Here is a 26,724-nt window from a genome sequence, read left to right on the forward strand (position 1 = left end):
ACATACACCATTCAGAATCTACAAAATGTTAATTATTTTACCAAAATAAGAGGCATCACTCAAAACGCATGTTGTTTATTTTTTTTTAGTACTGCCATGAATTAGATACTTAACATCAAGGATGTTTACATACAGTCCACATGAGAAAGGAATAATTGAATTTATTAAAAGCCCCCATTAAAAAGTTTACATACACTTGACTGATCTGAATGATTACCTGAAAGATCCACAGCTGTTTTGTTGTTGTTGTTGTTGTTGTTGTTGTTGTTGTTTTTTGTTTAGTGATAGTTGTTCTTGAGTCCCTTGTTTGTCCTGAACAGTTAAACTATCCTCTGTTCTTCAGAACGTCTGTTTTTTCAGCATTTTTGTGTGTTTGAACCCTTTCCAACAATGGCTGTATGATTTTAAGATCAATCTTTTCACACTGAAGTCAACTGAGGGACTCATATGCAACTATTACAGAAGGTTCAAACACTCACTGATGCTCCACAAAGAAACACAATGCATTAAGAGACGGGTGTGAAAACTTTTGAGCAGAATGTAGATGTGTACATTTTTCTCATTTTGCCTAAATTTTATATTTTCTTTTCATTTAGTACTGCCCTTCAGAAGCCACAGGAGATACTTACATGTTTCCCAGAAGACAAAATAAGTTAAATTTACCCTGCTTTCAAAATCTAAAAGTTTTCACCCCCCGTTTTCAACCTAATAGGATGTTGCGCATGCGCGACTGAACGAATCACTCCCTGAGACGATTTGTTCTTCCCAAGTCACATAAAAAATTTGGTTAAAAATAAAGGAATCGTTCAAGAACGACCCATTACTAATTCGTAGCATCATGGAAATGCATCCCAGAGCCTGTGCTACACGAGCTTTTGTGCTTAAAAAGTATACAAATTTTTATTTTTCAAAAAAAATTACAGATCGTTTCGCTAGATAAGACCCTTCTTCCTCGGCTAAACTACATTTTGGAAGTTCAAATTCGGGGCACCAATGAAGTCCATTATATGAAGAAAAATCCTGAAATGCTTTACTCAAAAACCATAATTTCTTTACAGCTGAGGACAGAAAGACATGAACATCTTGGATGACAAAGGGGTGAGTAAATTATTTGTAAATTGTTGTTCTGTAAGTGGACTTCTTTAAGAAACTTGCAAACTTTTGAACAGGGTCATTTTTATAAATTCAATTATTTTCTCTATAAATAATATCTATATCTAAACATCTTTTATGTGAAATATCTTATTCAGGTCAGTACTAAATAAAAATAACATGCATTTTATATGATCCTTCTTATTTTGGTAAAATAATTAACATTTTGCAGATTCTGAAAGGTGTATGTAAACTTTTGACCTCAACTGTACATCTAGGATGGCTTGAGGGTGAGTAAATTATGGGCTAACTATCCCTTTACAGTTACTTGGCTATCATACATCATTTGTTCCTCATTGACCTCAACTGTTTATGACTTTGTTCTTTCAGACGAGTATAACTGAATTATGTTTAAAAAATGTCCTGGCTCTTCCAAGCTTTATAATGGCAGTGAATGGCTGTTGATTTTGAAGTCCAATATAGTGCATCCATCCATCATAAAAAGTGCTCCACATAGCTCTAGGAGGGTTAATAAAAGCCTTCCGAAGTGAATTAATGCAGTTGTGTAAGACAAATATCCTTATTTAAAGGGGTCATCGGATGCCCATTTTCCACAAGTTGATATGATTCTTTAGGGTCTTAATGAAAACTCTATAATATACTTTGGTTAAAAATTCTCAATGGTTGTGTAAAACAACACCCTTTTTACCTTGTCAAAATAAGCTCTGCAAAAATCATCTCATTCTGGTCGTGGCTGCTTTAAATGCAAATGAGCTCTGTTTGCCCCGCCCCTCTCTTCTCTCTGTGGAGAGACGAGCCTGTTTGCTAAACTAGCACATTATTAGGAAAGGCGATCACAAAGATTCATAAAAAAAAAAAACTTATACTCCCTTCTGCTGTAAGTGAAGCTGGATCATGAATGATTCACACGAACATAGACGGATATATGTAGATCTGGAGGTGCATTCCCTTCACAAACAAACGTAATCCACTGCATCTTCAGCGGCTCAGATGTCGGGAGTAAATGACGACCACTACGTTCATTATTACATCCAGCAACACCTCAATTGCTCAATCTGAGATATTCTAGTCTAAATTATATCTATGCTCCGGCATCGAAACAAAGAGGTCTGACTGTTACAGCTGGTCTGAGGTAAGAGCTCATGTCAATCAACTATCGTGGGAGCGGCCTCTGTTGGTGTGACGCCACAATGACAGGCATCTGAGAATGGCTCGATTTGAAAAAGGGAATATTATTTTTACAGATTAATTAAAAACCACATGTAAAAGTTCAAACAACACGTAAAAGTGAACTTAGCATCCGATGACCCCTTTAAAACTTTATAAACTGTAATATAAAGCTTATCCTAAATGTCATTCATGACAACCAAGTTTTGTTTACAGCAAAGGAAAACCAGTCTCCTATTGTCTTATATCGAAATCCTCTGACATTTTTATGTATAACAGCTAGCAGAAGCTAGAGATTAAGTTTTAAATATGAGCATTTTTCTTACACAAAAGCATCGATTCACTTCAGAAGGCCTTTATTAACCTCCCAGAGCTGTGTGGAGCACTTTTTATGATGGATGGACGCACTTTTTTTGGCTTCAAAATCTCAACACCCATTCACTGCCATTATAAAGCACAGAAGAGCCAGGACATTTTTTAATATAACTCTGACTGTATTCGTCTGAAAGAAGAAAGTCATATACACCTAGGATTGCTTGAGCGTGAGTAAATCATGGGATAATTTTCATTTTTGGGTGAACTATCCCTTTAAGTTGCTTCAGTCCAGCAAATTGTCATTATATAAAAGAATCAATATAAAACCTTTAAAAATCAGGAAAGAGACAGCTGAAGATGAAGTTTATACCACTTTGTTGCAGATGCCTAAGCGGTTCTTTTCAAGCCTATTTTCTGTACACAGCTTTGTTGGTTATAATAGGAGTCCTCTAGTCGTGTCACGTCACGTCAGTCACTTGCGGGGGCAGACAGTGATATTTGAGTTCAGGGGTGGATCCCTCCGGCCCCTTTGACAGCCACAAACACAGAGAGGAGCTGGTGACCGTCCTGGGCCGAGGGGTGTTTTTGGAGCACCACTCCCTCTGCTGAATAGGCCTCCATTCCTCACCGTTGTCCCGCTGAAGGGGAGGGTGTAGAGCCGGGAACAAAAGCTGAACTCAAAACTGCGTCAGCCCTCTCAAGCGCTACACTTTCTGCCTTTTCTTCTCCGTGTTCTTTTGTGGCTGTGTGCTTCTGACCCAGCTACGCTCCGGCCGGCCGCAGGAATATTCATAAGCGAACAGACATGCTGAAAGCAGTGTGCTGATAAAGCGCTGTTTTTGATAAATGCGTCTGCATGGGCTCGAGCACATACACAAGAGTATTCATCGAATGCACACACAGCACATTACATTTATTACCAATACAGAAACTCATATATCACCGCGAGACAAGCACAGGGCCTTGATAAAGTGTAACGCTGGTCATTTGAGACCACACACACGTCGTGATTTTACTGCCAACAGCCACGCTGCATTACGTCGGCTCCTGTAATGCGCTTTACAATAAGCCTCGTTGACCCTTACGGTGCCCTCTATTGTGCATGCGCCTGTTACAGCATCATTTTTGTCTTTTTCAGCCCGTTTCCACCTTGCAACCTGGAATGTACAGGACAAAAGTGACATTCCCTAGTCCTTTGTGTGTTTGGAAATTGACATTCGCTGAACAGAAACACAGGAGGACACCAAGGAGATGCAGCCTGCCTTCTGAGATGTAGATATATTTGTTTCTTCATCAGATTTGGAGAAATGTGGCATTACATCACTTGCTCACTAATGGATCCTCTGCAGTGAATGGGTGCCGTTAGAATGAGAGTCCAAACAGCTGATAAATGCACATTTGTAAGAAACAAATCCATCATTACGGTTTATAAAAATCGAAGTTACTATAGATTATGGACTCATATTTTAGGTTGAAGTATCAGTTTGAGGTTAAAAACATTTTAATGATAGATTTGTTTCTTGCAAACACACAGTTTTTCTCTTCACAAGATGTTAACTGATTGACTGGAGCTGTGTGGATTACTTGTGGATTATTGTGATGTTTTTATCAGCTGTTTGGACTCTTATTCTGACGGCACCCAATCACTGCAGAGGATCCAGTGGTGAGCAAGTGATGGAATGCTACATTTCTCCAAATCTGATTAAGAAACAAACTCATCTGCATCTTGAATGGCCTGAGGGTGAACAAATTGTACATTTTTTGGTGAACCAATTTCCTATCGAACCATTTCTTCAGTAAAATCTACTTAAATTTGGAAAATTAATATTCATTCTAACCTAAAGGTATTTGATTTGCGAGTCATTTTAACATATAAGGAACATACAAGTGAACCGATATGTTTCTGATTAGCTATCAGTTGTTTTCGAAAATCATTTATTTTTGTTTCATACGAAATAATATATTTTAACATCTGAACTCTACATGTGGCCAGAAACACAGACTTTGATTTACAGGTGAATTTCCACCACAAGAATCAAAACATAATTTTATTTTATTTTTATTTTAAAACATATATATATGTATTATTATTTTTAAAATATTTTTTTTTATAATAACAATTTTTTTTTAATTTATTACAGAGATAAATTATTTTGATTTCTATGTGTGGATTCCTTTTTCTCACTTTATATTTTTTTAATTAAATCACATGAACATGATTCGGTTATTACACAGTTTTATTTAATTATTTATTTATAGATAATTATTTATTATCCGTCCATCTGTCTGTCCGTCCGTCCATCCCTTCATCCATCTATCTATCTATCTATTAGTCTATCTATCTATCGTCCGTCCGTCCATCCATCCATCCATCTATTGTCTATTCTTCTCTCCGTCCATCCATTCATCTTTCGGCCGTTCCGTCCATCCATCTATCTATCCATCCATCTATCTATCATCCATCTGTCCATCTATCTATCTTCCGTCTGTCCATCCATCCATTCATCTTTCGGCTGCTCCGTCCATCCGAACATCTATCTTTCATCCATCCACCTGTCCATCCATCCATTGATCTATCTATCATCAGTCCATCTGTCTGTCCATCCGTCCTTCCATCTATCGTCCATACCTCCGTCCATCCATCCATCCATCCATCCATCCATCCATCCATCCATTCATCTTTTGGCCGCTCCGTCCATCCGTACATCTATCATTCGTCCGTCCATCCATCTTATCATCTATCGTCCGTCTGTCTGTCCATCCTTACTTCCATCTATCGTCCATTCCTCCGTCCATCCATACATCTATCTTTTGTCTGTCCATCCATCTGTCCATCTATCTATCTATCTATCGTCCATCTGTCCATCCTTCCTTCCATCTATCGTCCATTCCTCTGTCCGTCTATTCATTCATCTTTCGGCCATTCTGTCCATCCAACCATCTGTCCATCCATCTATTCATCTTCCGCTCTGTCCATCCATACATTTATCTTTCATACTTCCATCCATCTATCTATCTATCTATCTATCTATTAGCCTATCTATCTATCATCCATCCGTCCATCCATCCATCTATCTGTCGTCCATCCGTCCATCTATCTATCTTCCGTATGTCCATTCTTCCATTCATCTTTTGGCTGCTCCGTCCATCCGAACATCTATCTTTCATCTCTCCACCTGTCCATCCATCCATTGATCTATCTATCATCCGTCTGTCTGTCCATCCGTCCTTCCATCTATTGTCCATTCCTCTGTCCATCCATCCGTACATCTATCTTTCGTCCGTCCATCCATCTATCCATCAGTCTATCTATCGTCCGTCCGTCTGTCCATCCTTCCTTCCATCTATCGTCCATTCCCCTGTCCGTCCATCCATTCATCTTTCGGCCGTTCTGTCCATCCATACATCTATCTTTCATCCATCTGTCCATCCATCTATTCATCTTCCGCTCTGTCCATCATACATTTATATTTCGTCCTTCCATCTAAATATCTATCTATCTAGCTATCGTCCATCCGTCCGTCCATCCGTCCGTCCATCCATCCATCGTCTGTCCGTCCATCCGTCCGTTCATCTATCCATCATCTATCTATCTATCGTCCGTCCACCCATCCATCTATCGTCCATTGCTATCTTGTTCTCAACACACACATCTCTTATGTTGTTTATATTTGATCAGTATTTCAAATCAGAGATTTTAAAGTATGCATATGTATTGTGAAAAGCAAAAACAAACAAACAAACAAACAAACAGAAAACGAAATAAAGACATTGTGTATCATTAATTTAAATAAAAGAAAGCAAAGGTTCAATTGTGATTTTAAAATGACCTCTAGTTGGTAAAAAATATCCACAAAATAACCTTGATATGTGAACTGGCATCTTTAACCTTTTACATTTAAGTTTTAAAGGTTAAAATAAGAAACCAGAATGATGTGGGTCACCAAAACATTAACTATGCAAACATTATGCAAAAGTGAGATAACAAGAGCAAAGTGAGCAAAGACTTCTTATTCAGCTGCTCTGAATGTTTCTTTGACTGTGTACTTGTTGTCTGTGTGTGCGCAGCACAAGCTGGCCGCTCTCTGATAATGCCACAATGGGGATTTCTCTGTTTGTAGATGTCTTAGTGCGCGAGTTCCCACCCTGCTCAGAGTGTCTGCTCTGTCTCTGTGTTCAGGAGCCGCACGTGGGACGCCGCCAGCTGTTCTATTCTCTGAGCGACCTGAGCCTGCCACCGTCCCGGACCCTGAGCGCTCTCGTCCTCCCCGACAGGGCCTGCACACCATCAGATAACAGCGCAGAAGCCCTCAGAGCCTCTCTGTGCTAACAATACGGCCGTCATTTACATGTGAAAACACTGGGCCTTATCTTGAGTTCACTGGAGCTTTAGGACAAGAGGACTCAACTGACTTGAGATGCAGATCTCTAACAGGTAGGTCTCTAATAGCAAATGACGGCTGCAGAGAAACACAGAAAAATCACAGGAATGATACAAAGATGCAAAGAAAGGTTGTAATTTTCAGTTAATTAGGGTGCAAAATGACACTTAAACTACCATTTACTGATGAAATATCTACTACAACACTAAACTAAAGGCCGAAACCCAGTCCTGACGTATTCCCCCAACTTCCCTTTCCATAGCCAAAAATTTCCTCAAAAGGCAGCTCTCAAAACTTGATGAATAACGGAGATCGCTTTCACCTAGTTGTACGGATTCTTGCTGCCATCTACTGGGCAACACATGAAAGGACTATAGCTACACTCAGAAAAATAGGTACAAAAGCTGTCACTGGGATGATACCCTTTCAAAAGGTACACATTTGTACCTTATTTACAACTAAAGGGTGTATAATAGTACTCTATAGGTACATATTTGTACTTAAAGTGTTCATATTAGTACCTTTTGGAAAGCTTTTGCCCCTTTTGTACCTTTTTGTTTTTGTTTTTCTCTGAATATCAACATTTGTGAGATTTTGATACTGATTAAAGGTTGACTGATCTTTGTGTCTCTGGAAAATAGTGATGATTTTTGATTTTTTTTTTAGTGATTTTTGTGTCCATTTGTTAATGAGGGAAGTCAAAAGTTTACATACACCTTGCAGAATCTGCAAAATGTTATTTTACCAAAATAAGTGGGATCATACAAAACACGTTATTTTTTATTTAGTACTGAATTGAATAAGATTTTTCACATAAAAGACATTTACATATAGTCCACAAGAGAAAATAATAGACGAATTTATAAAAATGACCCCATTCAAAAGTTTACATACACTTGATTCTTACTTCATACTGTTTTGTTTGTCTGTGTGTTTTTTTGTTTAGTGACAGTTGATCATGAGTCCCTTGTTTGTCCTGAAGAGTTAAACTGCCTGCTGTTCTTCAGAAAAATTCTTAAAGTCCCACAAATTCTTTGGTTTTTCAGCATTTTTGTGTATTTGAACCCTTTCCAACAAGGACTGTATGATTTTGAGATCCATCTTTTCACACTGAAGTCAACTGAGGGACTCATATGCAACTATTACAGAAGGTTCAAACACTCACTGATGCTCTAGAAAGAAAAAAAACGAAGCATTAGGAGCTGGGGGTGAAAACTTTTGAATTTGAAGATCATGGTAAATTTAACTTATTTTGTCTTCTGGGAAACATGTAAGCATCTTCTTTAGTTTCTAAAGAGCAGTACAAAATGAAAAAAAAAAAAAAAAAGATATTTAGACAAAATAAGAAAAAAGCACACATCTTCATTCTGTTCAAAAGTTTTCACCCCTGCCTCTTAATGCATTGTTTTTTTGTTTTTGTTTTTTCTGAAGCATCAGTGAGCGTTCAAACCTTCTGTAATAGTTGCATGAGTCCCTCAGTTGTCCTCAGTGTGAAAAGATGAATCTCAAAATCTCATTGTTGGAAAGGATTCAAATACACAAAAATAAGATTTTTTTTTTTTAAGTATTATATTTAAAAAAAAAAAATAAAATTCTTTGAAGATGTTTTACTGTACTTTCTTTGATTTATCACATGTAAGTAATCAGTAAATCTATTTAATCATGGAAAAGCATCCATTTTATGGTGCATGGATAGTTTTATTAATATAATATTAATATAATATATAGATATTACTTTTCTGGCATTAAAAATAAATAAATAAATAAATGCCCCACTTTTAAAACCACATATACGTCACCATCCCCAATTATTTCCCAATTGTTTCATTTAATACCAATAGCCATAATCTTAAATTCCCAAAAATTAAAAACACATTAAAAATTGCCAAACATTATGTAGTCAAAATATAGTCATATTGCTTTTTTTTTTTTTTTGATTACACATACAGCAATATCAATATACTTCAGAAGCTTCTTTGTTGTTAGTCAATAAAAAGCAAATGGGAAAGTGCAGTTATTTGATCAGCATTTAATTTTATTTCATGTCATAACTGAGAACAATGTTATATACAATAGGACCTTAAATTCTTCAGTGAAAATGTGCTTTGGTTTTCATAAACAGGTTGCAAATACTTTAGTATCATCATTTCTGAACAAAGTACTTGACATTTCAAAAGCATTTGAAAACCACATCAAAACCATACACATACAAACACACACAAACCTGTACTGCAAATGCAAAGAGCTGCCGAACCTTCTGAAGGCGCATTGTGTCAGTTATGGAGAATATTGAAACATATCTAAATAAAAAAAAAAAAACAAAAAAAAAACAATAACAGACGAATAGCTGCAAAAGCATCGGTTAATGGCGCTTTATGGTTCCAAAAGTTGGGACGCGTCCCTAAAATGTTCCCTGAGGTTTGCAGAGAATGCAAATGAAAGTGTTGTCACAGTTTTGAAGTTCAGCTTCAAGTCCCATTATGTATTAAAAAGTTCCTGAATATTCTAGAATCCTATTGATTTACAGACAGTGTCAAATAATCATCTCAACATAAAGCGAAAAGAGAGAAAAAGCAAGCACTAAATGACCAAAGAGTGCCTGAAAAGTCAATTAAGCAAATTAAATCTTAGGCTAGTTGATCTATTATTTAAAGTACCTCTTTTGATATGACTAGATCAGGCAAGCAGCTACAAAACAAATTAATAAAACCTCAAAATTAGGTATTGTTTAAAAAGCCCTCCAGCCTCATGAACCCACGTACAAAATACCCAACCAGAGGTAGTTTAAAACAAACATGGTGCAGAGAAATTAAAACACAGTAAGAAAACAATTTCATCTCTGAAGTTTTCAGTGATATATCAACTGATAATAATAGCAACATGTCAATTACATTAAGATACCCAAAGATATTTACAGTAGGTTTTGATTTTACGCTTTTGGTCTCGTTTCAACACTAAATGCGTGAATGCAATCTGCTAAACCTAACTTTTTTAAATTCATAAGAATAATGCACATGCCACGAGAAAATATGGACAACATGCTGTATAAATTAAGCCATTGGTTAAAGCATTGAAATAAAAAAAGAAAGAAAGAAAGAAACCCAAAAGAAAACCCCTGAAAAAAAGAAGCAAGACTTAATATAAACCTGAATTGAAAGAAGCATAAATTAGACTTAAATATTTAGCAAGAATATAGATTTGGTTATAGTTTTACAGTATTTCTTAAGCATTTCAACATTCAATATTTCTTTGGAACTGTACATCAAAACACCCTAATTGCTCAAGCAATACTACTTCACAAGCTCAGATCGCAACCCTACAGTGAAGTATTACCTGACCCCCTGAAAAGGCAGTGTGTTTTCCTCTGTTCTGGATCGGATGTCAGTTTAAGCTCATTATTAAACTAGACAGAGTGACTGAAGTATGGAAGACAGCATGTAGCTTTTCTTGTCTAACACATGTAGTCTTAATCTCATACAGGCTTATCAGAGGGTTTGGTTTAATCTGAGGTAGCAAGTTTGTGTATTCAAGTAAACAACCCAGATAGCTTTATTACAGCGGTCTGTTTCTGAAGCATAAACTCTATCATGACTCCTAAATTACATTCGAGAGGTATCGCAAGTCAATGCTGTAAAATAACTGGTATCACCAGGAACATTCGGCTGTTTCAATTCTGAGAGGATTACTAGCTATTTGAGGTAATTTTCGTTTTAATCGATCAAACTACATCGCTAAGTGGATAAACTTGATATTTCTTTTAGCTACACACTAACAATAACAAACAAGTCATGCACAAGAAGAATAAGAAGGTATGAAGAAAGAGGTATAACAGCAGGTATTGGCTGAAGTTGGCATTTTCAGGGAATGGCATTGCCATTCGTCTATGAAGATCTAGATAAATCTTTGTAGCTTTCTAGTGGATTGGGTTGGGGGAGGGTGGGGCACGAACTATAGATTGGGTATAAATGTAAAGCTCTGGAGAGAAACCCTACTGAATCCTAGATTAAAAAACAAGAATTTCCTTTTTGAAATGGTTTCCTAGTTTTGAAAGAATTCCTCAAATAGAATGCTTTTGATCTTCTCGACAGAACTTTCCTTTAGAACTAGAGAAGTCTAGATTAGGAAATCAGTATGGAGAAGATCTAAAGAATCTTAGAATTCTAAATGTGATCCGGTCAGAATTCTAGATTACCTTGACTGGGTAAAGTCTTTAGAGAAGATCTAAATGAATATTTATACTAGTCTAGAGGAATTGTAGGCAAACCTGAACCCTAGAATAGGGTCTCCGTTGTGGAGACGATTCTTCATAGAATTCTAAATGATCCAAATGGAATCCTACTTTGGCTCTGAAGGTAGAGTGTCTGGAGAAGATCTAAATGAATCTTTCTAGAATTCAAGATTACAGAGGTTTCCTTTTTGAGAAAATTTAAGACAGGGCTGGGCAACTCCAGTCCTGGAGGGTCACTGTCCTACAAAGTTTAGGTCCAACCCCAATCAAATACACCTGATCAAGCTAATCAATGTCTTCAAGATCACTATGAAGTTACAGGTAGGTGTGTTCCAATAGGGGTTGGAGCTAAACTCTGCAGGAGAGTGGTCATCCAGGACTGAAGTTGCTCGTCCCTGATTTAGGGTCTATGACAAATCCTCAGAATTCTAATTCTAAATCAGGGTTCCACAAATCAGACCCTTTAGGGTTTTTTTTTTTTTTTTTTTTTTTTTTTTTTTTTTTAAGTTTATCTTCAACCCTAATTAAAGATACCTGAAGAAGATCTGCAGAGGTACAGGTTTAGGTTGATCAGTGTTGGAGCAAAACTCTGCAGCGGCTCCTCCAGGGCAGGATTTAAGGAACCTTGCTCTTGCTGGGCTACCATCCTGCAGAGTTTAGCTCCAACCCTAGTCAAACACACCTGAACCAGTTAGTCAAGGTGTTCCAATTGTGTTGGAGCAAGGTTGGAACTGAAGGTAGCCCTCCAGGTGTAGAGCTGGCAATCCCTGATCTTAAGCAAACCCATCCTCCACTGTGCATTTTGAATGCTCTCCTCATCTGACGCACCTAATTTACCTCAGAAGCTCATTAGACGAGACTGCAAGACTTGAATTGAGTGTGGCCGATGAGGAAGATATCAAAAATGTGAAATGGTGTAGGCTCCCCTGGACAGGTCTGAGAAGAGATCTTCAGAGGTCTCCATGTTGAACTAGAAGAATCTCTGTAAAACTTTCAAGGATTTGTGGGTGAACATGAACCCTAGATTTGCTCTAAAGGTAATCGCTGTAGAGAACATACAGCAAATTTTTGTATCATTCTAGAGGACATGTGGCCCAAACTAACCACTAAAAGCGGCATGTTCATTTGATTTGTTGCCAAAATAGCGCCCTAGATCAGGGGTGTCAAAGTCAGTTCATGGAGGGCCACTGTCCTGCAGAGTTTAGCTCCAAACACACCTGAACTAACTAGTCAAGTTGTTCTAAGGGTGTTGAAACAGGGTTGGAACTGAAGCCTGCAGGAAGGTAGCCCTCCAGGTGCAAGGTTGGAGACCCCTGACCCCTGTCCACCACTGCGCATTTTGGATGCCCTCCTCATCTGATGTACCTAATTTAACTCATAACCCCATTAGATGAATCTGCAACTGAATTGGGTGACATTGAAGACATTAAAAAAGTACAGTGGTGTAGGATCCACAAAGACAGGTTTGAGAAGATATCTTAAGAGGCTTCCAAGTTGAGCTAGACTTTCTTTCAAGGATTTGTGGTTGAACATGACCCCAAGATTTGCTCAAAAAGGAAATCACTGTAGAGAAGATCTAACAGATTTTTCTAGCATTCTATAGGAGATGTGGCTCAAACTGAACCATAAATTGGCTCAATAAGTAAACTCTGTGGAGAAAATCTAGAGGAATTTTCATAGGATTTGCTGTCAAAATCGTACCCTAGATCAGGGGTGTCAAATTCAGTTCCTGGAAGGCCACTGTCCAGTAAGATTTTGCTCCAACCCTAATTAAACACACCTGAACCAGCTAATTAAGGTCTTCGGGACTACTAAAAACTTTCAGACAGGTGTTTTGGAGCTACACTCTCCAGGAGAGTGGCTCTTCCAGGACCAGAGTTTGACATGTTTGCCCTAGAACAGGGGTGCCCAAACTCGGTCCTGGAGGGCTGGTGTCCTGCAGAGTTTAGCTCCAACCCCGATTAGACACACCTGAACCAGCCAATCAAGCTCTTACTAAGCATACTAGAAACTTCCCGGCAGGTTTGTTGAGGCAAGTTGGAGCCAAACTCCAACTTGGCCCTCCAGGACCAGAGTTTGACACATATGCCCTAGATTATAGTCCGTTTCAACCGAGATGATTCTTTGTAGAATTCTAGAAGATCTAGAGAAGAAATAATATCTAGAGGAATCTTCGTAGTGTTCTGGAGAACTTGTTGGAAAACTGAACCCTAGTTAAAAGAACCCAAACCAAAGCACTATGGAGAACTGTGGGTATCTGTATTATCCTAGTTTAGGGCTCTTTGACCTGTTCTAAGATACTGAGGTATGCATCCGCATATGACTAATGAGGTTTCTTTGTTGTGTAAATTTCCCACCACAGACCTGGCACTCATAGGGTTTCTCCCCTGAATGGACACGCATGTGCTCAGTGAGACGGTACTGCCTGGTGAAACGCATACCACACTCCTCACATGCAAATGGCTTTAGGCCAAGGTGGCTGCGCATGTGGCGGGTCATGGTGCCGCGCTGCGTGAACATCTTGCCGCAAATATTGCAAGGGAAGGGACGCAAGGTGTCTACATCTTTGAGGGACTTTAACGGACTCTGCTCCAGGCTTTCGGGAGCTTCCGGTGAGACTCTGGTGACCCCAGGGTCTCCGTCACGTTCCTCTTCATCCTCATCCTCAACCTTCACATCCACATCTTCATCCAAATGGCTTTCCACATGGGATTTAAGACTCTCGGAGGAGGGGAAACCTTTTTCGCATGGTATACAAACATAAGGGTTGTCCCCTTCAGCTTCTTTGAGAAAGGTCTCCTTTTGATAAACAAAATTGGTGCTGCCGTTGTTTGGTTCATCTGTTTTCCCTCCAATTCCTTTCTCTTTCTTTACAGACAACTGTAAAGTGAAGGTCTGATTCTGGCTTAGTTGACTTCCAGCCCTGCTAAGAGGAATGTAACCATTGACCTTGGATTTTCTTCGGGATCCCTCCCTTTTTCTTTCCTGAGCTCCGTCCAAAGGAATTATCCACTTTTCTTCCTTTGGAACACACTTCCCATTTATTCCCAGCTGCATACTGTTGGAGATGGTTCTGGATAGAAAAACCTCATCATTAACTGTTGTCTCAGAATTTGAATTTTTCTTAGACAAATCCAAGCCCAAGTCCTGCTTTTTTCTCGAAATACATCTACTTTCAGCATTATGCCGCTTTTTGGGAGGAGTCATACACGTGTATGTTTCAGTGTCTGATGAATGGTCTTCATACAGGCGAACTGAAGATTTGGTGCTTCCACGAGCCACAATACTGAGGGACCCATTTTGGTTGATCCTACTGGAGCACAGGTTTGCAAGGTCATTGAGCTGGAGAAAATTAGCTGTGGTGAGCAGAGAGCTTAAATCCACACCCTCAAAGGTCTCTTCTGCCAGCCTGCCGGTGTAAATGAAATCCAGAATTTGTTGGAAAACAACTGGATCCACCATGTCAGGGTCAAGGTGGATGAGGTTATCGTGAAGGACAAGGGACTTGAAGTAGTGGCTGGTGGCGGCGAGGACACTTTTGTGTGCCCGGAAGAGCGTGTTCTCAACCATGATGATGACATCGCACAGGAAGCCCTTGGAGCGCTGCTGATTGAGCTGGAGAAGCAGTTGACTGGCGTAGTTGGGGAGCTCCATCGCCTACCCTTGATGTTTTGCATTGGTGTCACTGTAAGAAAGCATGGCTAGATGTTATTTTGGTGTAACACAAACCCTCAAGGATTACTGCCAAAATTTGCATTGTTTTGAGAAAAAACAAACAAAAATACAAACAAAAAACAGGGCATGGACAGTAGGCACGTTTGTACTGATAAGGTGCTTGTTTCTACAGTGCAACATTACTTTGTATTGATTATGGTTTCATCATATTATTCCAGATAGCACACAAACATCTGCAAGATGTCTGTTAAAGATCTCTTGATCTGGAAAGCATCCGCTGTGTACAAACATCTGGCAGACATATGTAAGATGCCAGTTTTACATACATTCTAAATCATAAACATCTTAAAGACATCTTAAAGACATCTAATAGACATCTATTTGACATCTGATAGGAAACGTCCAATAGACGTATTGCAGATGTAAATGTAGATGTCAAATAGACATCTCCGAGATGTATGTGTGCTAAAAGGGATGTCATAATTATGAAGTCACAATCAATACAAAAATGGGTACCCAAGTGACTACCCATTTCTGACAGTGCTCTTGGTTCAGTATTTTTTCAAAATCAATTTCTCCAAAAGGATGTTTAAATTCATCAAAGTAATGATAAAGACGTTCATAATTTTCTATTTCAGATAAATGCTGTTCTTCTGAATTTTCTATTCATCAAAGAAACCTGAAAAAAATTATACTAGACTGTTTTCAACATAATAATAATAATAATAATAATAATAATAATAATAATAATAATAATAGGGTAATTCCATGCAAATCAACCTTACTATTAAAAAATTAAGGTTTTTACTATACTGATAGCACAGATGTCAGCATTTGGTGGTTCAAATACCCATCTCACGTCTCTCTTAAAGTTTTTAATGCATTTTTTTATTATTAAATGCTATTTTCAGGCTTGTCACATCCATGAACAGCCACATCAAAATTAAAATAAAGTAACAATTATATGTTCTGTGAAGAGACATTGCTTCTCTATTTATTGGGTATTTCTGCATAAAAATACATTTTGCATGTGTATTTTAATTCACAGAAATCTTACAAAGTATGTAGTCTCTCAAAAACACATGATTATTTCCCTTTTTTAACATATATTATTTTTCCGATGTTTAGGCACTATCAATAAGGGTTTATTAAAATATAAACAGATGGTTATATTGGTAACCCATACATTCTCTAAGCATTTATATGTCACATCCATAATGCTGGATTTGCCCAATAATAATAATAATAATAATAATAATAATAAATGTTTTCTTGAATAGCAAATCAGAGTATTAGGATGATTTCTGAAGGATCATGTGACTGGAGTAATGATGCTAAAAATTTACCTTTGAAATCACAGGAATACGTTACATTTTAAAATATATTCAAAAAGAAAACAGTTATTTTAAATAGTAAAACCATTTTAAAGATTTACTGTTTTTGCTGTACTTTAAATCAAATAAATGCAGGCTTGGTGAGCAGAAGAGACTTCTTTAAAAAAAAAAAAAAACATTAAAAATCCTACTGTTCAAAAACTTCTGACTGGCAGTTTTTGTTTTTGAGCTTTGAGATACATTAATACTTACATTTTGATTTGAAGCAAAAAAGTATTTGACAACTTCAAGAGGTACATGACTAAGTACTTATGGTTCAGCAGAAAAGTATTGATGTTTAGTCACTTGTTTTAAGCATAAAAGTTGACTGGAAAGTATTTACATACATAGCTGGTTAAATTACTTACAAATTGTAGTCTGTTACAGATTAGATGATCAAAACTCTAGTTAGTAACATAGGTTACCTATTTTAGGTTGTATTCTGTCTTTTTACATTTCTTTTTTAAAATCAAACTTGTTTTAACCTTACCATCTTGATATAAAACAGCAAAGAGAAAGAAAATATATTCCATTTTTTGATGTTGACATCATGAAATGGATTAAACATTACATTACACCAAGTTTCCCAAACTGGGCCTAATGTAAGAACTGCATTGGGTTTGTGAGTAGACAAAAAGCTAATAATTAAATCATAAAAGTGTCAAATAAAACTAACAAAAACAAATAAAAACTAATTACTTACACTAAATATTTGTTTACCTGCATGTCAACCTGACCACTAACTGACATCAGAAAAATGTAAACATGTTAATGTGTTGTCAAATTATGAAATATAAAGTTCCACAAAACAAAAACGTTTGGGAATCCCTGCATTATAGTCACAAAGATTAATACGTATGGAAAAAGCAATGACATTACACTCCCAAAGTCCTCCAGGTTTTAAAATGGATATGATGACGACAAAGTGTTTCACAGCTGTAACCAGTGTTTAGTAACATAGCATAATTATGTCTCATACATGGTCTAATATCTAGAGATGTGCACAGCACAGCATTTGTGAATACTCAAAGCTAAATGGTATGATAAAGTTTTTTAGAATGGAAAATTTAAAAAAGAAAATGAAGAATTAGGGAAAATTAATAAACAATTCATAATTTACTCATTGTGTTAATATGTAATCCATAAAAAGTGACAGTAATCATTTTAAAATGTAATATACTCTACTAACAAGTTCTTAATTTTTTAAAATCTGATTATGTAATCCAGATTACATGTAATCAGTTACTACCCGTTTAAATTTGTTTAAATTTACCATACAAGTAGTGTGGGAGTGTATAGTAACCAACTGATTGATTATAATGCTACTATTAAAATATTCTCTACAAATAACGAACAAAAATGTGACCCCGGACCACAAAACCAGTCTTAAGTTGCTGGGGTTTATTTGTAGCAATAGCCAAAACTACATTGTATAGGTCAAAATTATCGATTTTTCTTTTATGCCAAAAGTCTAAGAAAATTAAGATCATGTTCCATGAAGATATTTTGTAAATTTCCTACTGTAAATATATCAAAACTTAATTTTTGATTAGTAATATGCATTGCAAAGAACTTAATTTGGACAACTTTAAAGGCGATTTTCTGGATATTTTGATTTTTTTGCACCCTCAGATTCCATATACTGAAATAATTGTATCTCGGCTAAATATTGCTCTATCCTAACAAACTATACATCGATGGAAAGCTTATTTATTCAGCTTTCAGATGATGCATAAAGCTCAATTTTGAAAAATTGACACTTATGACTGGTTTTGTCACAAAAACAGTCTTAAGTCGCTGGGGTATATTTGTAGCAATAGCCAAAAATACATTGTATAGGTCAAAATTATTGATTTTTCTTTTATGCCAAAAATCATTAGGAAATTAAGATCATGTTCCATGAAGATTTTTTGTAAATTTCCTACTGTAAATATATCAAAACTTAATTTTTGATTAGTAATATGCATTGCAAAGAACTTAATTTGGAAAACTTTAAAGGCAATTTTCTCAATATTTTGATTTTTTTGCACCCTCAGATTCCAGGTTTTCAAATAGTTGCATCTCAACCAAATATTGTCATACTCTAACAAACCATACATCAATGGAAAGCTTATTTATTCAGCTTTCAGATGATGTATAAAGCTCAATTTCGAAAAACTGACGCTTATGGTTTTGTGGTCCAGGGTCACAAATGTGATTTTTACTTTTGCACCCTATTCAAAACACAAAAAGTGTTTTGAAGACATTAACATAGATAAATGAAAAAAAAAAAAAGTATTTATTAAATTTCAAAAACGTAACTATGTGATACTCACTCGAGCTGTTACTACAACAAAACAAAAAAAGTTAACAAGAAATCCAAATGAAATCGACTTACGCTTTTACAGTATTTCCAAACACTTCAGAAACAGCATTTTAGCAGAAGCTCCTTTACCACGCTATTTCTTTTTAATAAACATCGGCTGAAGGGTCAAACTTACAGTATAATAACAATCACCACTTGTTTTTTCCAGTTTGTTATTGTGCTCGCGCCTCAAACAACACCGTAGAACAAATAATGACTGTGAGTTACAGATTAACAGTTTAAAGATCCTGAAGACCCAATGCGCATGTGCTAATTAATTAGGGCTGGTCTTTGATCAAAATTGCGAAACGACACACGGTTTAAAACTGTGTTTTGGTTTCATTTCAAAATGTTATTAAAATGAATATCAAAATGCGCTCGTCGAAAACAACGCGTGCGCGAACAACACCCGCCCGGGCTTGTTAAAGCACACGGTGGCTTTGAAGTAAAAATACACGTATCTGTGTCTTTATAAATGCGGAACTACAGACACCTATCGTTTATAAACATGCATACGCGAGCAAATTACAAAATGATTGTTTTATACTCCTTACCACGCTTGAATCCGACGATACTGAGGTTGGCTAAGAGCTAAACACTGAGCAATTTAAAGATCGTTTCAATAAAAAACAACAGGAAATGATACCTTGCCAGGCTGCTGTGGGCTAGGTAAGCGGATCACGCAATGCATTTAAAGTCTTTGCTGTTGTTACAATAATCACCAGTTCCTTATTTCAACACAGCGCCGATGTTTCCATCATATTTATCTGCGACAACAAACGCATATATGTTGTATTTTCCAATACCTTTTAAACAAGGGCAGGGGTCCTCACTTCTCCCGTCGTCATCAAAACGCCATCTTAGGAGCTTGTGACGTAGGCAGTGTGACCCCTGACCCAGTTGAGATCAGTCTCACCCCCTACCTGTCCTGCTGGAGGCATTACCATAGTATTACCTCAGGTTACTCTCTCAGAGTGACACATACAGTAGGGCTCATATTTTGAGCCTGATAGGTGACAATAAATAGTAGAATATAAAATCATATATTTTTAAACAACCTACATTCTAGGATGACAAAATATTAAAGAGAAATTGTATAAAAATACATTTATTGAATGCAACTAACTGGTTACAATGTATTTGTCATAATGCATAAATATAACAGCGCGATATAACGATTTGTAGCATATTATGCAAGTGCATCATCAGATATGGAGAAGTATTTAATAACTAAAATATTAATTTCACAACACTTTTGAGCACAGCTTCATAGTAGCAACTGCACATATAATTTAATCAAATTTAATGCGTCTTTTGCATGATCTTCTGATCTGGAAACTTCACAGGCTGACGAACAAGGTTTAGAGAACCGTGGCTTCCTGGATCGCTTCTATCCATCTAGAAAAACAAAAATTATGACATTTAAATAGTCTAAAATATCAAAAAGTGAAGTGTTTCATTGTTTTTTTTTATATATAAATACACTCACCTGTCACAGATCTGGCTGTCACTTGCTCGGAAGATGTAGTACAGAGTGTTTTTGTGATAAAGTTTAAAATGCAAGGAAGATTCTGGTTTCTCTGTTTGGACAGAAAATCCTAAAAGAGGCTGACTTTCCAAAGCTGCGACATCCTGGATATATGTAAAAAGAAGTGGCAAAAATGCAACATTAATACAAATTTATAACAGTGATTAAAACACATTTAGCGAGTGGTTGCATAGTTTGATAAATACTAAAATATGTGGTTATAAAAGAAATAACCATTGCTTAAACTGCAAAAATTTGTCATTTTTAATGAAAATCAAATTTAGCTTTATCTTTTAATGGGAACAGAAACATTAAACTATGTATGTTTGGTGACTGAAACGTAAACACATTAACACATGATTGCCTTCATTTACACATCAATGGCTATTTCTGTTTAGAAACTAGACCCACCCAGTCACTATCACTGATACTATCACTCCAAAACATCAAAAGCTCCAGCAATCAGAGCTGTTTTTACCTCCTGATCATTTCAAACTGACCCCGAAGTCTACATTACATTAAAGACAGATTCTATTTACTTAATTCAAATTGCTCATTTCTATATTCTTACCTCACTGGCAGCGTAAGTGTACAGAACTTTGTTCATGATGACAAACCAGAAGCGTTTCCACTGTTTCCTGTTGGCCTTCGTTCTCTCCAGGTAGCCGCTCATCGAGGAACCGTCTGTGTTAGCTGAAACCTAAAATTAATGAAAGGATTGAATGTACTGACATACATTACCAGACCAAATCTTAATATTTAAGACTTTTTGAAGAAGTACACTACCAGTAAAAAATGTTTTTGAACTGTAAGATTTTTTAAAAGTTTTTTAAAGAAGTCTCTTCTGCTCACCAAGCCTGCAATTATTCGATCCAAAGTACAGCAAAAAACAGTACAGTTTTTAAATATTTAAAATAACCGCTTTCTATTTGAATACATATTAAACATTTAAAAACATTTTAAATTTTCAACATCATTACTTCAGTCTTCAGAAACATTTATTATTATTATACTTATCAATATTTAAAACATTTAAGTACACTTTTTAACATTCTTTGATGAATAGAAAGATTCAAAGATCAGCATTTGTCTGAAATAAAAAGCTTTTGTAACATTATACACTAAAAATTTAACATAATAATAATAATAATAATAATAAATTCTGAAGGATCATGTGACTGGAGTAAGGATGCTAAAAAAATCAGCTTTGAAATCACAGAAGTAAATTATATTTTAAAATATATTAAAAAAGAAAGCAGTTATTTTAAATAGTAAAAATATTTCAAAATTTTACTGTTTTTGCTGTACTTTGGATCAAATAAATGCAGGCTTGGTGAGCAGAAGAGACTTCTTTAAAAACATTAAAAATCAAAAACTTCTGACTGGTAGTGTATTTTTTTATCAAGGCTGCATTTCTTTAAAGAAAAATTCAGCAAAAACAGTACAATTGTGAAGTATTATTGCAATTTAAAATAACTGTTTTCTATGTCAATATTACAATTTTAAAATAGAATTTATTTCTGTGATCAAACCTGAATTTTCAGCATCATTACTCCAGTCTTCAGTGTCACATGATCCTTCAGAAATCATTATAATATGCTGATTTGCACAAGAAATATTTCTTATTATCAATGTTAAAAACAGTGCTGCTTTATATTTTTGTGGAAACATTCTCAAGATTTAGAATAACAATTGTAACATTAAAATTTAAAAGTAATGCATTACAATACTGTGTTACTCCCTAAGTAACTGCATTACTTATTTACTTTTTACTTTTTATGAAATGTAATGGATTACATTACTTTTGCATTACATTTTCTCATCTAGGCTGGGCTTGCTTGTTTGTTTTTAATATAAAGTTCAATTTTTGGCAAATGTAAAAGTCATTTCACACCAGAAGAGAAATGAATAAGCCTCAGGCTGAAGAAAATGTAAATTCACGTCTGTACATTAGAGAGTGCAGCTCAAACTAATTGCAAGCAGAATAGGATGCAGGAGAAGTAAGTTCAACATGCTTCAGCAATAAAAAAAGTTTATCTTTTGTCATTTTTGTTCATTAGTGTGGTTAAAGTGGATTATCAAAGGTCAGCAATAAGTGAAATGTAATTCAGTACATAAAGGATATTTGTGACCCTGGACCACATGAAGATTTCTGAAAGCTGAATAAATAAGCTTTCCATTGATGTATGGTTTGTTAATATATGACAATATTCGGCTGAGATACAACTATTTGAAAATCTGGAATCTTGGAAAAAAAAATATTGAGAAAAATCGCCTTTTATAGTTGTCCAAATCAAGTTCTTCGCAATGTATATTACTAACCAAAAATTAAGTTCTGATATATTTACGGTAGGAAATTTACAAAATATCTTGATGAAATATGATCTTTACTTAATATCCTAATGATTTTTGGCATAAAAGAAAATTCGATCATTTTGACCCATACAATGTTTTGCAATTGCTACAAATATACCCGTGCTACTTAAGACCAGGGTCACATTTGTGATTTGTAACATTAACACTTACACCCAATTCCTCTCAACATGGGGACAGTAGAGCTGTCAATGAATAAATGGGAAAGTTGGTGTTGCTTATTTGAAAAAGTATTGCAAATATCTTCTTGTAAATTAAAAACTAATGCATTACTGTACTAGTTACTTGAAATAAGTAATCTAAGTATGTAACTCGTGTTTACTTGTAATGCATTACTCTCATCACTGATTATAAATGTTTTATTGTCATTTTTAATCAATTTAATCCCTTGTTGAATGAAAGTGTCAATGTCTTTCCCAAAAACCTACTATAATGATTGTTTTCGAGAGAGAGGTAGTCTCTGGATTTGCCACAGTTTGTTCATAAATAACTGAATGTCTGCTATTTTCTCCAAATTTGTGGAGAATTTTTTCTGCCTACTGTCCCGTCACAGAAAAAACACCCCTTGTCAAACAGGGTTTTCAGATGCTTCATGAATCACAAAAATGTAATTATACATTCGTGTGCATTTTTCACCTGCCGAAAATGCTTCTAAAACAAACAAAGAAACACCCTACTATAAATATTAAAATTGTACATTTCAAAAATCACAAGAGGCGTCACAAGACTGGAGCAAGACAAACCTCAATAGACTATGAACCTGAAACTGGCTTTATGATATTATGGTAAATTCATTCAGCTTTGATTGGTATATGAAAGACAGTTGCAGTTCTTCTGATCGTCACCTCTTTAAGGGCTGCCGGTATTTTCTTCTGTTTTCTGAAGGGAAAGGCTCCAGATGGCTTGCCAGCAGGTGACAGAGGTGTGTTACTGGGTACTTGTTCACCTAATATTAGTAAACACACATACACACTCTTATTTAATACAAATCAATATAAGAATATATATAGAGGCTTCAAGCAGACAGAGTTTCTGTGTGAGTGTGTTTGCGTCATGAACCTGAACTATTTTGCTGCAGAGCAGAGAAGCAGAGATCGCAAACTCGCGCAAGTTGATTCTTCAGATATTTCAGAGTCTGTTTGTTAGCTGAACAGGCCTGACACACAACCTACATGCCAAAAGGAAAGAATGCATGCATAAGCACACGTAAACACCATGCATTGAACAATTACTAGCTGACAGACATGTGAAAAAGAAAAATATAAAAAAAAAAAAAGTCAAATTTCAAAAACATCTTCCAAGTTCATGTATTCATGCTGGTTTCAAACCGGTTTAAAAACATTTACACAATTTAAACAAGTTTAAACCTAATGATTCTTAAAAATGTCAACCACAGTCTCTATCAAGTAAAAATATTAATTCCTTACAATACTTAAATATATGTAAGTAATATGTTTTATATATAGATGACAGACTAATTCAAATTTACATGTCCAATTATCTATCTACCTATATATATATATATATATATATATATATACACACAGATAGATAGATTGCGTATATATATATATATATGTATATATATATTTAATTTGACATCAACTGTCTTAGTATTCCTCAATCTATTCATTATAAACAAATAATAATAATAATAATTATATATATATAATTGACTGTTTGTTTTCTGGCAAAAACTATATAAAAACTATATAAAAATATTTTTCGTGAGCAACAACGTGTAAAAATCTAATGACTCAATACATGCAATCCACCCGTATTCCTCAAGGTGGCACTGTTTGATAGACAATAATGTGGTGATGTTTTACTCATAATTATCGCAGGCATAAAACAAAAGAATATCATCAACAAAAACTGACTGGTTTGAATGGCTTTACTGCAAAGCAATTACTGTATTCAATAAAATATTGATGTCACTGTCAGGTGGATGTGGTAAATAAGCTGACAGCAATCAAAATAATGATTATGAAGTGATTGAAAATGATAGTTTTGAGAATACGGTTGAGATCGTGAACACGAGCCAGATGCTGAATGTACTGTGGAAGTGCGCTCTGACGATGACGGTGGTGGTAAAATCATCTGCCAAATTGAACCCTTCTAAGTTTCAAAGGGTAACAAAATATGCTTCATTTTATTCTTTTGTAACTGTTCTTAAAATATCAAGAGAGTTTTTTGCTATTGCAAAAGTTAGCGATCCATCCATGCTGCATATATCTGGGTCACTAAAGACCTGAATATGTAATAATGATTGGAGAAACATTCATGCATTTAAAGGTTAATATACCCTGATAGCACACATACATCACTGAGACGTCTATTTGACGTCTGCATTTACATCTGCAAGATGTATTTTTTACAGTGTTTGCTCATCTGCAATATGTCTATAGGACGTCTCCTATCAGATGTCAAATAGACGTATATTAGATGTCTTTAAGATGTCTTTAGATGTTAAGATGATTTAGAATGTATGTAAAACTGACATCTTACAGATGTCTGTCAGATGTTTGTACACAGCAGATGCTTTCCAGATCAAGTGATCTTTACCAGACGTCTTGCAGACATGCGTGTGCTATCTGGGTATGATATTAATATATGATAATCTTCAGAAATTAGCACAACAACTACCCTGATAGCACACATATATCATGGAAACGTCTATTTGACATCTGCATTTACATCTGGAAGACATATTTTTTTAGAGTGTTTGCTCATCTGCAATATGTCTATAGTATGTTTTCTATCAGATGTCAAATAGACGTCTATTAGATGTCTTTAGGATGTTTATGATTTAAAATGTATGTAAAACTGACATCTTACAGACTTCTGCCAGATGTTTGTACACGGCAGATGCTTTCCAGATCTAGTGATCAAGACACCTGCAGATGTACGTGTGCTGTCTGGGTATGATAATAACATATGATAATCTTCAGAAATTAGCACAATAACTATGGATTTTGTAGACTAAATACAATCAGCAGAAGTAATAAGCTAAATTTGGACTACAAACAAACTACACTACAATCGTACAACTTCAACTTAAAAATTTCACAACAACTCTTTTAATCTTTAAAATCTACAAGTTGGAAAGTTTAAGTTAAAATGGACTTGTGTGTTTATACTGCATGCAAACTGGAATTGGACTAGTAAATTGCATAGCCTTTAGCATCATTTAGTTCCCCTTCAGTCGTTTCACTACGACGTTACATATGGGAACTCGCTTGAGAGTCCAATCATCTCCAAGCCTTATTCAAAAGGCCAATGAACATTCATGAACATTGGCGAGTGGTATTTGCATGCCGAGCCACTCCCCCCGTACATACGGGTATATAAGATGGCGGCGTGCAACCACTCATTCAGACTTTTGCTTTTGGAGCCTCGTTTCCTGAGCCATAATAATAATAATAAAAAAAAGAGTTCCAGAGTTTCCACTCTCTCTGCTGACGTGCTGCCAAACAACTAAAAGAGCTTGCTTCTGAAAGAGCGTTTGGCAGCCGTCAGCATAATCCTGCGGGCTGCCGTTTTCACGGCATCAACGCCTCCCGCACTCCAGCGAGCGCCCCGTCTGAGTAGGCACCCCTTGTCGTCTTCCCGCGGTAAGTCGTTGAGCCGTCAAGGTTTTTCAGCTACCGCGGCAAGGCACTCGGGGGACATTCAAGTGACTGTACAGAATGTTCCGTCGGCCCCTAAAGCCCCGCGGACTTCTGTGTCACTGCGCGGTCCCGTTGAGCTGCCAGAGCAGTACACCTCCCCGTACAGCGTGCTGGGTGTCTCCTTTGGCGCTCCCCCAGAACGTCGAGATGTCTGCTGCAACATCAGAGGGAGAGCCAGGCGGTGAGGCTGACGACTCGGCGGATCGGTACCCCTCTGCGGTTGCCGCCCCGTCTGAGATGGATGCTGAACTGTCGGCTATGCTCCTCCGAGCCGCCAAGGAGATCGGTCTGGAGGTGCCCAGTGCCTTTCTTCCCGGAGGTGCATGAGGAGCTGGTGAGGACTTGGCGAGCCCCGCACTCTTCTCGTCCACGTCCCAGCTCCTCTCCCCTCACCTCTCTCGATGGCGGTGCAGCCCGGGGTTATGAGGCGGTCCCTCAGGTTGAGCACGCTGTCGCGGTGCACCTATGCCCGTGCGGCGCCGCCACCTGGCGGGATCGGCCTCATCTCCCCTCCAAGGCGTGTAAGTTCTCGTCCGCTCTCACGGGCCGAACTTA

General features: G+C 36.5%; 2 protein-coding genes across 3 annotated transcripts in view; both read right to left on the reverse strand.

Moving 5' to 3' along the window:
- Positions 1 to 8,991: 8,991 nt before the first annotated feature.
- On the reverse strand, positions 8,992 to 19,502 carry hic1l (hypermethylated in cancer 1 like). 2 transcript variants are annotated; one of them, XM_051099956.1, is made up of 2 exons: positions 19,404 to 19,502; positions 8,992 to 14,890 (listed from the first exon to the last, which is right to left on the reverse strand). In XM_051099956.1, exon 2 carries the CDS (start codon positions 14,857 to 14,859, stop codon positions 13,498 to 13,500), a length of 1,362 nt encoding a protein of 453 aa, XP_050955913.1. In that variant the 5' UTR covers positions 14,860 to 14,890; positions 19,404 to 19,502; the 3' UTR covers positions 8,992 to 13,497. The 2 variants fall into 2 exon arrangements, with proteins under 2 accessions (XP_050955913.1, XP_050955914.1); XM_051099957.1 differs by lacking the exon at positions 19,404 to 19,502 and adding an exon at positions 18,631 to 18,787.
- Positions 19,503 to 19,724: 222 nt separating this feature from the next.
- LOC127156295 (FYVE, RhoGEF and PH domain-containing protein 6-like) overlaps positions 19,725 to 26,724 on the reverse strand; it is a 28,065-nt gene continuing 21,065 nt past the window's right edge. The window contains exons 17-21 of the mRNA XM_051099052.1: positions 23,558 to 23,666; positions 23,344 to 23,444; positions 20,697 to 20,825; positions 20,087 to 20,229; positions 19,725 to 19,995 (exon numbers count right to left, since the gene is read on the reverse strand). Coding sequence (XP_050955009.1) covers positions 19,959 to 19,995; positions 20,087 to 20,229; positions 20,697 to 20,825; positions 23,344 to 23,444; positions 23,558 to 23,666 — 519 coding nt within the window. The 3' untranslated portion in view covers positions 19,725 to 19,958. The remainder of the gene's footprint in view (positions 19,996 to 20,086; positions 20,230 to 20,696; positions 20,826 to 23,343; positions 23,445 to 23,557; positions 23,667 to 26,724) is intronic.

The sequence above is a fragment of the Labeo rohita genome, chromosome 25 (genome assembly GCF_022985175.1).
Source record: "Labeo rohita strain BAU-BD-2019 chromosome 25, IGBB_LRoh.1.0, whole genome shotgun sequence".
NCBI classification, from domain to species: Eukaryota; Metazoa; Chordata; class Actinopteri; order Cypriniformes; family Cyprinidae; genus Labeo; species Labeo rohita.